The sequence below is a fragment of the Bufo bufo genome, chromosome 1 (genome assembly GCF_905171765.1).
Source record: "Bufo bufo chromosome 1, aBufBuf1.1, whole genome shotgun sequence".
Lineage (NCBI taxonomy): Eukaryota > Metazoa > Chordata > Amphibia > Anura > Bufonidae > Bufo > Bufo bufo.
The window spans coordinates 67,815,742-67,827,881 of record NC_053389.1 but is presented as its reverse complement, the minus strand read 5'-3'; the positions used below and the strand labels follow the sequence as shown (position 1 = coordinate 67,827,881).

Genomic DNA, 12,140 nt, shown 5'->3' with positions numbered 1-12,140 from the left:
TCTCATTGACTGGGGTTGTTCTCTCGCCGGTAAGTTGCTGGCCATGTGCATGACCCCCTTCCATGGCGGGGTGCTTGCACTCTCACTGGATCCGCTGCCGGCCATGTGCATGTGACCCCTTCCATGGGCGGTGTGCTGCACTCTCACTGGATTCGCTGCCGGCCATGGGCATGCCTCCTTTCCTCAGGCGGCATACATACACTCTCATTGACTGGGGTTGTTCTCTCGCCGGTAAGTTGCTGGCCATGTGCATGACCCCCATCCATGGCGGGGTGCTTGCACTCTCACTGGATGCGATGCTGGCCATGTGCATTACCCCCTTTCTGGGCGGAATACTGCAGTCTCACCGGATACGTTGCTGGCCATGAGTATGGCCCTCTTCCATGGGTGGAATGCTTGCACTCCCATTGGATACGGTGCTGGCCTTGTGCATGACCACCTCTCATTCCATGGGCAGGATTTTGCACGCTCACGAGACTCACGGGTGTCCTTGTATATGTTGTGCTGGACTCGTACATGTCCCCCTTTATTAGCGGAGTAGTTGCACTCTCACAAACTTCGGTGTTGGGTGGATTATTGCACAATCACTTAATGCTAGGATAACCCTGTGCATGTCCCCCTTTCACTAGGCTGACCTCCTGCGTTCCTACTGGATACTGTGCGGCCATGTGCATGGCCCCCTTCTGGGCGGAATATGGTATGTCCTACTTCTCTGAAGTTGGTACTGGCCTTGGGCATCACCCCCTTTTGGGGCGGGCCTTTGCACTCTTGCCGACTGCAGTGTTTGCCAGGTACATTTCCCCCCTTTCTGGGCGGACTGCTTGCGTTCCATCGCATGTCGTACTAGTCTTGTGCATAACTCCCTTCCAGGTTGCACTTTGCACTTCCGTAGATACTGTGGGACTCAATGGCTGGCCCCCTTCGCTGAGTGACTATTTTGCAGTGAGCGGACGTTCTTGTGCGCTCTGTGCACCGAGCTAGGCGGTACTCATTCTCTGGTTTGGATTGTATATTGCGGTTCCGTTGTGACGGTATCCACCATGTTCGTTGGCCCTTCCACCTAGGGAGTGTTCGTGGTTCCTAGATGCGTACCCATTCATCCTCCCGCGGTATTGCTTCCCTGCGCAAGCGGTCACATGGACGAGAGTGCTGTCTGCAGCGCCCCTCGAATTCTACGTTGGCTCTGGCGGGACTACGGTTCCCTCGCCTACTACCATTTCCTCCTCTTCAGGTGCAGTGTGGTATGAGTCCTTCCTATTGGCGCCCTCTGTGCTTCAGGTCTGCTCTGCTACCAGGTTCGGGCCGCTCTCCTCGGGAAGGTCATCCAACTTCTCTTGGGTGCTCGATTATCCAGGTCCGTGGGACCTCCACTTTGGGTTCTTCAGGGTATTCGCCTTCTGCGAGGCGGTGAGCCGGGCGTCTCACTGAGTAGCGGGTGTTCTGCTTTTGAGCTGTCCTACTATGACTACCCTGGTACCCACTCCTCCTTTCGTTTGGAGGGTGTTATGCAGGCCTCTGTCTCGACTGCTTTTTCTCGCCGCCTCTGTTTTGGCTCCCGCTCGGGGCATATCACTCCGATGTGGCTTCTGCCCCGGCCAGGCTTCAGAGGCTGTTCCTTCACTGCCCTCCCCTCTGGGGAGAGCATGGTTGTTCACTTGGATGGCTGTACTAGCTGTGCGCCTATTTACCAGGTCTACCGCGTTCTGTCCTCCCACTTGGGTGCAGATTGCGTTTTCCATTCTAGGCGATGGTCCTGCTGTAGACTTACCTTCTCGGTAACTTGGGAGGACTACCCTTCGGTCAAGATTGTCCTTACCCCTTCCTCTGGTGGCAACATCGACATGGACTTTAGTCTGTCTTGTCCTGGCATCTGTGGGATGCGGGGCGGACCCTTTCGGTTCCTTCCGTCTGCCTTTCTGCTCCCCCACTCTGGGTGGATACGAGACTACGTTGCTCGGGGGCCGACGGGACCAGGTTTGCCGGACTCTTTTGCCCGTGTTACTGGTCTGCGTCTGATCACATTGGGTTTTTTCCCGCTTGCCCAGGAGATTCCAGCGGGCACGCTAGTGTTCGCTCCCGGCCGTGCTTCGTCCAGAATCTATTATCGGACTTAGAGTTCTTACCTGGGGTTCTGTGGAAAGCTGGGCATTCCCCCCACTCTGCCTTTCTCTCCCCATGGTTCTGTCTTTCTCCAGTTCGGCTTGGACCTGGGACTGGGACTCTGTTCCTTGAAGGGTCAAGTGTCTGCGCTGTCCATCCTCTTCCAGCTTCTTCCACGGAGTGGCTCATTGGTTCCTCTGTACCGTCCCCCGGAACCGCCCTGGGAACTACACACTGAGCTCTCGGCGCTCCAAGCTTTCCCTTGGAGCCGTTACAGAAGTTCTCTCTACTCCTTCTGTCCTGTACGGTTGTGTTTCTGTAGCCATCGTGTCTCTCAGACGGGTGTCTGAATGGCGGCCCTTCTTGTTCCGAGCCTTCTGTCCTTCCCCAGGACAGGGCTGTTCTCCATCCCGTCCCTTCCTTCCTTCTGAAGGTGGTATCTGCCTTTCATTTCAACGAGGCCATCGTCCTCCCCTTCCCACCCCCGGGAATGGACACTTCACGATTGGACGTTGTTCGGGCCTTGCAGTTTTACTTGGAGATCACCGGCTCTTGTCGACGCTCGGACTCTTGTGGTTTCAGGAGGTCCGCTCAAAGGTTTGACGGCCTCCAGGGTGGCTTTCCCCCGCTTCATCAGAATGGCTATTGCTGAGGTTACCGCACCAAGGGCACGGTTCCGCCTTCGGTGTCACCGGTTATTCCACCAGAGAGGTCGGTGCCTCCTGGGCCGGAGACATTGGGCTTCGGCCGCGCAATAGTGCAAGGCGGCCATCGGTCTTCCTTGCACGCCTTACCAATTTCTACAGGGTGCATACTCTGGCTTCGGCGGATGCTGCCTTGGGCTGCCTGGTTTTGCAGGTGGCGGTTCCTTGATGCCTTCGGGTGCTTCGCCTTGGAGCTGTGGTCCCCCCCTCTTAGACTGTTTTCGGACGTCCCAAGGTCTTCTGTGTCCCCCAAGGAAAATGGGCGAGAAAATTCGATTTTTGTATAACTTACCAGTAAAATCTCTTTTTCGCTCTTCCTTGGGGGACACAGCACCCACCCATTCATTGTTTTATTCTACACGGTTTCCGGACTTGGTTTACCCCGTTGGGTAGTTGGCTTGTTGGTTCCATTTGTTGGACATTGCCTTTTCTCACTACTTGGACACGCAACTGGCAGTCTCTCTCTCCAGGCTGAGGGTATAGCTGTGGAGGAGGGGCTTAACAGTCTTTCACTTAGTGTCACACCTCCTAGGGAGCTGAGCTATACCCAAGGGTCTCCTGTGTCCCCCAAGGAAGAGCGAGAAAGAGATTTTACTGGTAAGTTATACAAAAATCTAGTTTTTATTAAATATGATAACTATATAAATATAGAGATATGATGTCATTCTTTTGTCAAGTTAAGTAAATACAAAGAATAGAAAACTTACATCACTGATCGAGTTAACATAATCTGACAGCGACACATCAGCTGGGAAGCCCTTTCAGCAAAAGCAGTCAAAGGCTTGATCACAAAAACATTTCTGCGTGAACGTTCCTTCCGTAGATGAACTTCACTGCTTTGCTGAAAAGTTCTAGCTTTTATGCTGTTTTTCAAAGAGCCTCACCCCTAATGGAATGTAGACAGCGTATGCAATCTATAAGGGTCACTATGTATATCTTTTTTTTAATCTATTATTATTTTGGACATTGCAGTGGCCAATTTCCAGATCCGCAATAAATCAGAATCCCAAGCTGACCTTGGCAGACAATGCCAATTCTTTTGCACAAACACTTCATTTTCAGGTCAAATAAGTGGGATTATACCTTGTACACATATTTCAGACATGACTCTTTGTTCAGTCTATCAGCGCGCAAACATTTAGGATACATCTTCAATTCATACATATGTCATGATAGTTTTGTCAGATACAATGAAGTCCAAATGATCAGAGACTTCATGTTTACACTTTACTGATGGAACCAAGATTGATGTTTTTGGCCTAAATTGTAAGCATCATGTCTGGTGGAAACCAGGATCTGCTCATCACCTACCCAATACCATCCCTACAGTGAAGCATGGTGGTGGCAGCATTATGCTGTTGGGGGTGTTTTTCAGCGGCTGGGACAGTGAGACTGGTCAGAGTTGAGGGAAAGCTGAATGGAGCAAAGTATAGAGATATTCTTAATGAAAACCTGATCTAGAGAGCTCTGGACCTCAGTCTGGGCATAAGGTTCACCTTTCATGAAGACAATGACCCTAAGTACACAGTCTAGACAAGTCAAGCCTATTAATACATTCTTGGAGTAGGGTAAGAAACCAGGAACCAGGTTAAGGAGGGTGGAATAGATACACCATGCAAGTGTTGCCCGTGGTCAGATTCCGATTATTAGTCTATGCAGTTGGCATCAGGATGGACAACTAATCAGGATATTATAATGTGTATCTCTTCTCAGGGTGGCTCCCCCTAATTTGGAGTGGAGACAGCTGAAGCAGAGGTGGGATGCCAGGCTAGCCGGTATTCAGCAAATGAAGACAAATCTTCAGGTAGGTGATGACTTCTCTCAGTCACTGTGGGTGGGAAATAATGACTGGTTTTCCAGACAGTGGGGGAAGTACTGCAGTTACCAGCTATGTCCACCACACAATGGATGGAGCTATGTAGCTCTGGTGCTAACTTCCAGCATTGAAGCTACAATATAACAGCTGACAGAAGATCAAGGCCATGAGTATCAAAATCTTGGAGTCTTGTACACAATGACAACTACAGCGCGCCCCACAAAAAAATAATAATATTTATATATATATAAGGTTTTTAATTATTAAAAGTAGTATAATATAACAAAAACTATATAAATTTGGTATCACAGTGATCATACTGACCCAAAGAATAAAGATCACATGATTTTTATCACACAGTGAACGCTGTAATCATGAAACCCAAAAACCAGAGGATATATATTTACAGTTTCACAGTACATTATATAAACTGTTAAATAGTTCCATTAACCCATAGGCGACCTGCTCCGTACATGTAAGGGGCTGGGAGACGTGACTTAAGGACCAGCGCCGTACATGTACAGCGCTCTGATCAGGTGGGTGCAGGAGCTGCGCCCACCCAATCAGCGGCACAGGCCTAGCTGTCACTGACGGCCGAGCCCCTGCTGTATACACCGGCATTGGTGCATACACTGATGCCAGTGTATTAGTCCCTTGTTTGCTGTGGTCATCACTGAACAGGACTTGTAAAGGGTACTGGCTCCCTCCCAGTCCCCATCGGGTCCCCGCGCTGTGGTGATCGGGACCCGATGGCTGTGAAGGGTCCCCACAGTCAATGCCTTACAATGCATGTGTATACATTGTAGAGGGGATTGGATCCCCAAAAGTTAATGTTCCACAGTGGGACAAAAATAAAAAGTTGAAAAAAGTGTTTTTCATAATAATAATAAAAAAAAAAAATTCAAGTTAAAAATGCCCCTTTTCTATAATAAACACATATAAAACTGTGAAAAGTAAGGACAAAAAAAGAAGAAAAATAGACATATTAGGTATCGCCGTGTCTGTAATGACTGGCTCTATCAAAATGTCACATGATCCACCCCTTCACGTGAAAGCCTTAAAACTAAAACAGACATTTTTTGGTCTCCTTCCCCCAAAATCAGCTGAAAAAAAAAATGTCTTTCAGAAAATGGAGATACCAAAACATGTTTTTTTCATATATACTTTTATTGTGCAAAACTGAAATAAGTTAAGAAAAATATCCAATATAGGTAATCAATATTAAAAGCCTGGAGAACCCTTTCAATGCTTGTGGAACATCCAAAGGGTTAACAAAGCTTGTAAAACTAGTTTTTAATAACTTGAGGGGTGTAGTTTCTAAAATGGGGTGATTTCTACTATGTAAGCCCCACAAAGTGACTTCATAACTGAACTGTACTTAAAAAAGTGGGTTTTGGAAATTTTCTTAAGAATTGCTTCTAAAATTTCTAAGCCTTCTAATGTCCTAAAAAATCAAATGGTAAGAAGTCCTTGTCGCACACTGCCTGCGTGCTGTAAGTAGGGTTCCCGCCCGGTCAACATGTTCTTCTAAAAAATAAAATGAAATTTACAAAAGGATGCAAACATAAGTTAGACATATGCGAAATGTAAAGTAATAACTATTTTATGAGGTATCACTATCTGCCTTAAAAGCATAGAAATTAAAATTTTGAAAATGTTTCCAAATTTTCTGGACATTTAGTAATTTTAATTTTTATAAATAAAGGTGAATTATATTGACTCAAATTTACCACTGTCATGAAGTACAATGTGTCATGAGAAAACTGTCTCAGAAGGGCCTGGATAAGTAAAAGTGCTCGAAAGTTATTAGCACATAAAGTGACACAAGTCAAATTTCCCAAAAGCCTGTTCCTTAAAGGGAATCTGTCACCTGGCTAATCGCTATTAAACCAAAAGTATGTCCTTCCAGCGCTTCATACCTTCTTTCCACATGTGTTTTTTTTTTTTCCTTGCAGCTCGCTTTTTATCTTCAGAAAATCCACTTCGATCTATATGCTAATGAGCCATTAAGATTCCCAGAGGGGTGTTATTTTCATATTAGGGAGCCCAGGAATGCCCCCATCGAGTGCCCAGACCCGCCCTCCTGCAGAGCCCAAGCACACCTCTCCTCCACTCATACCCCACACCCCCAGCAATGCTGTTGCCGCCCTCCCCCCTGCTACATCACTAGCAGCCGATAACCCTGCCCTCTACCTTCAGCATCAATGGCAAATCTCACTCTACACTGCCTGAGTGAGACTTGTCATTGATAGTGAAGAGAAAGGGCAGGGTTATCGGCTGCTAGTGATGTAGCAGGGGGGAGGGCGGCAACAGCATTGCTGGGGGTGTGGGGTATGAATAGAGGAGACCCATTCGCCGTATTGGAAAAATATTTTAATATTTTAATAGTACGGGCATTTTTGGTGATATCCTTGATGTTTATATTTTTTATTTATGTATTTATTTTTTTATTCTATGGAAAGGGAATGATTTAAGCTTTTATATATTTTTTATTTTTTTATAAATTTTGAAGTAGTTTTTGTTTGTTTTTTTACATTTTTTTATGATTTTGAAGCTCATATTTGAGCCTACAAAATCCATTAATTTTTTTTATTCTGAGCAATCATTAATTTTTTAGATCCATTATTTGTACAGAATTGCTTGTTTCTTATGTTGGCCTGCCACCTGCTGGTCTTCAGAGAGACCCAGCGCATTGAAATCAATCACCAGCATTCTCATTGGACGCAAAGTATGCCAGTAAGAAGCCCGGTAAGAAGGCTTTAATGAATTATTGCCGGTCGCGGTCATTAGCTACGGGTCTCTGCTGTCGGGGTGCCATGTTTGCACTTCGCTCCAGCGTCGTACAAGTACAGCGCTGGTAGCAAAGGGGTTAAAGAGGACCTGTAACCAAAAGTGATGCAAGCTGACAGCAGAAGGACCCGAGCAGTTTGATATATATTTTTTGGGGAAAATATTTAGTAAAACCTGTAATTTATACATTTATATCTCTAATTTTTCTACGTTTTGTGAACAGTATCGGTTCAGGAGGGCAGAGTTATCAGTGATTGATGACATTGTGTGCATAGAGAGATAGCTGTCAGTCTCTGGTAACCCCCCTACCTGTACCTGTACCGATAGCTCTTCACAGGGCTGCAGATGTAAATGTAGAAATGTACAAGTTTTACTGAATCTTTTCCCAGAAATATATATATCAATCCTCTCAGCTTCTCCTGCTCTGTAACACGGTGCTTTCAGATTACATTGCATTTTTTGGTGACAGGTCCTCCTTAAGGGTGTAAAAAGTACAACTCATCCCACAAAAAAAAAAAATCCTCATATGTCTATAGAAAAATAAAAAAAGCAATGATTCTTTGAAGGTGTGGAGGGAAAAAACAAATCATTTGCTGGGTCCTTAAGAGGTTAATTATTAATATTGATTTCTTTTTAGGAGCAGTTTGAAACACAAATCAAGCAAGTGAAGAACGGCACCAAACTGAGCAGCTTACCGTTAATAATGGCTCCAAATCTGACTCCGCCTCCATCTGATGTAAGTTTCCTCGCTCCCCATCCAGAGTTTATTAAAAGCGTACATAATGCGTTGATCTTTACATCTAGCAGTTCCACTGCTGCAGTCACTATGAGAGTGATGGAAATAGTACAGCGCTCGGTTATCTGTCACTGAGTGGGGGTGTGCGTGCATAACCACTTAGGAGGCATGTTCTTGTTATCGGTGAGGGGTCTGTGGATAGGTCATAAGTAGGGATGAGTGAACTTTTGTTTTTTGAGGTTCCGTTTTGGTTTAGTTATCACGGAATATGACGGAATGCACCACGGACGCCTTTAAGAGGCGTTCCGTTTTGTATTCCGTCATAATAGAAGTCTATGGGCAGCATAACGGATCTATCTGGTTTCCGTTATGCAGGACAGGACTTGCTTTTTCGGCCTGCATCACAGGAACTAGACAGATCCGTTATGCTGCCCATAGACTTCTTTTATGGCGGAATACAAAATGGAACGCCTCTTAAAAGCGTCCGTGGTGCATTCCATCATAGCATTCTGTTTTATTCCGTGATAACTAAACCATAACGGAATTGCACATTATACCCAAACTTGAAAAACAAAAGTTCTCATCCCTAGTGATACGTTTTTGCTGGGTCAAGCCTTTTTAGACTCACATGCCCGGTTTCTTTGCAGAGTATAACGGAGTTATATAGGCGGAGCATATCCTCTAACATATCTCACCATATAGACATACAGAGGCATATGTCGTCCATAGGGTCCATACCATGCTGCATACATACGTTTTGTAGGATGCCTCTATGTGAAATAGAGCAGCATGTTGCAAATTAAAAAAACAAAAAAGTACTCTAAATGATACTAGCCTAACAGAGGCTAGGACGACACTTTTTTCCTCCTTTGGGTAAATAGCACCTATGGATAAAATTCATGTATTGCCAGCACGTTCCCAGCGCATATGAAAATAGACTCTGCAAATGCAGCGTGAATGTAAGCTAGCTAGCAAGATTGCATTCTGTTCAGCAGCTCGGGTACGGTTGTATGTATTCTTCGTTTCCTCTGTGTGTTTGCTTTAGACATACAATCTGCATGACCTTATTTCTGTAATATTGTATAAAAATTTCATGATTTCCTTCCTTGTTTGCAGCCCACCGTCATGTTACATAGAATTGCTCTTGCCCCTGCTCAGGTGATGCCGACTACAGACATTGGCATCCAGGGAAATCCTTCTCTGCCATACCAGCGTTCCCATCCAGTGACATTTCCTCCGCCATCTTTCCCCGGTAATGTGGCCTCAGGTCCAAGTCTGCCCACTGCTTCTCACAATCCAGGCACTGCTGAAGCTTCTGGTCCACCTGGCACTGACAAGTTGAGCAAAATTCTTGAGAAGCTGCAAGCCAGGTTCCCGCAATGCAATAAGTAAGTATATTATGACCATGTGGCACACGTGTTCGTATTGCAATTGTTTACCAGAAGGGGCAGGAAACATGGCATGCTTTTCCTCTATATGTCAGTATCTTTTTATAGTTCTAGCGTTACTGTATTGTTATTATGATGGCGTTTTATGCAAATTTGTTTCTCTTGGTATTCGCATTTCCTGACTGTGTTGCCTTCTTGTTTAGAGGACACTTAACCGAAATCCTTCAGCAGATTAAGAAGAAACGTGGCGCCCTGTCTGGCCTCACAGTGGAGGCATTGTGCCATCTTGTTGAAGCACATATAGAACAACTTCAGCTAAAAGAATCTACAAACCCAATTGCAAAGGTAAGACAAATGGTTGTCTTATAGGGTACATTACATAAAGTCGCCTGTCGTCAACTTTATGCTACTGATCATGGTGCTTTATGCTCCATAGTTCATGGTCCGTATCCGTTCCGCAATTTTGCCCAACGGGTGTGGAACCATTCATTTCAGTGGAACCGCAAAAGATGCGTATAGCACACAGTGTGCTGTCCGCATCTGTAGTTCTGTTCGCAAAAAAGATAGAGCATGTCCTATTCTTGCCCGAAATCTCGGACAAGAATAGGCATTTCTATCACAGGGCCGCAAAATGCGGAAATCACACGGCTGGTATCCGTGTTTTGCGGACCACAAAACATTTGCAGACATGTGAATCGACCCTTAGTGAGGGCATGAAGTAGAGACAGATCTTGCTTAATACTCTTCTCAGAACAGTCATGGGCTGCCAGAGAAGAGTCATACCACCCATAGATGATTGACAGTATTCTCCTCAGTGCTGTTCAAAGGAGAAAACTGTCAGTCATCGATGGGTGAATAGAGAGAGTAGAGGCTCGTGAATAACAGTGACTCTTCTCAGGCAGCCTTTAAGTCTTCCGCGATGATTATACAGTAAGTTCTCGGTAACCACTTTATATTAGCTCACGAGTGACAAACTGCTGAATTCAGCATCTGTCAGTACTTTGTGCTGTGTAGCATAAAGTTGATGTCAGGTTTTCTTTAAGTTTTAAAACAAAAAAGTCCACATTTACAAGGTAAATTTAAAGAGGACGTGTCACTGCAAAATGCAATGAAATCTGCAAGCGCCATGTTATAGAGCAGGAGAAGCTAAGCAGAGTGATGTATAGTTTTGTGGGGAAAGATTCAGTAAACCTGTCATTTATACATTTACGTATATCTCTGCTTTCTCGCTCATATCATTGGAGGACACAGAAGACCAGGGGTATAGCTGTTGCCACTAGGAGGCAACACGAAGCAAAAAAGTGTTAGCGCCTCCTCTCAGCTATACCCCTCCTGCCGACACTGAGCTAATCAGTTTTAGCTTAGTGTCCGTAGGAGGCAGACATGTTTTCCTGCTGGTCTGCCAAAGCTTTTTTCTTTTTTCAGGTTCAGGCTACAGGTGGGCTCTCACCACCTGTTTTTTCCACACTTGAGGGGGGAGACCAGCGGGTCCTAAAGCCTGCTGCTCGTTCCCCATCTCTGGAAGACAAGGAGGAACAGTGGATCTCAAATCCGCTGTTACCCGCCAGATACAGTGTCACCTCGTCTCCTACTTCTAGAAGTCCCTCCTGTTACTGGTGTAGACGCCCTCCCCAAGGGGCAGCACACTGAGGAAGGTGACACTGCTGGAATCAGGGTGGACAGAAAACGTTTAGGTAAGTATATTACCTACCCTTCCCTGCTGGCCCCCTTTGCCTGAGCCCCCCTTCTTCTCCTTTTACTGGGTTCTAGGGGTTATTCTTCCCTGCTGGGTCCCCTTCTCCTGTGTTCTCTCGTGAACACGGGAAAATAGTTTTTTTCTGCAGAACCTTGGCCCTGATTCACCGGCCCCCGGTCCCATCTCCCGTCCCCAGCCCCCTCACCTTCCTCCAGGCCCTGCGGTGCATTTACAGCCGTCGCATGCCTCCAGGGCAGCCGCTGCTTCTCTGGGCATCGGTACGCCCGTTCCCGGCCTCCTCTGTAACATTACTCTCCTTGTCATAGGCGGAGTATAAGTAATACCACGGGATGCTGTACATCCAGTACCATTACCCGCCTTCCACAGGCGGAGTATTGGCACTACCCCTGGATCCTATACTTCCAGTAGCATTGCCCCCTTCCATAGTGGGTGTATTTGTCTTCCAAGGGGTGCTCTACAGTCTGTAGCATTATCCTTATTCCATGGAAGTATTTGCACTACTACTGGATTCTTTTCAGACTGTCGCAATTACCCTCCTTCCTTAGGTGGAGTAATTGCACTAATACTGGATATCCTCTGTCCTGTTGGTTTCCCCCCTTCTATAGCTGGGGCAGGGCACTACAACTGCTTACTGTAGTTCCTGTAGCATTACCCTCCTTCCATCGGCAGAGTAGTTGCACAACCAGTAGTACTTGCACTACCAGTGGATACTGTACATCATGTCGGGGTCCCCCTCTTTCCATAGGTGGAGTAATTCCCCTACCTCTGGAAGCTTCCGCTCTATTGCATTATCCGTCTTTCTTAGGCGGAGTGATTGCTTGCACATTGACTACCGCGACTACTCTCACTTCTCTCTTGTCGCATTGCATCCCGTTCCAGGAGTGGTCTA

The 12,140-nt window shown here is 46.1% G+C and overlaps 1 protein-coding gene across 6 annotated transcripts in view; it reads left to right on the top strand.

The window, feature by feature from the left end:
• RNF214 (ring finger protein 214) overlaps positions 1-12,140 on the top strand; it is a 71,880-nt gene that overhangs the window by 47,538 nt on the left and 12,202 nt on the right. For all 6 annotated transcript variants that reach the window (XM_040425891.1, XM_040425914.1, XM_040425900.1 and 3 more), the window contains 4 exons: positions 4,518-4,608; positions 8,048-8,146; positions 9,263-9,534; positions 9,738-9,879. In XM_040425891.1, coding sequence (XP_040281825.1) covers positions 4,518-4,608; positions 8,048-8,146; positions 9,263-9,534; positions 9,738-9,879 — 604 coding nt within the window. The remainder of the gene's footprint in view (positions 1-4,517; positions 4,609-8,047; positions 8,147-9,262; positions 9,535-9,737; positions 9,880-12,140) is intronic.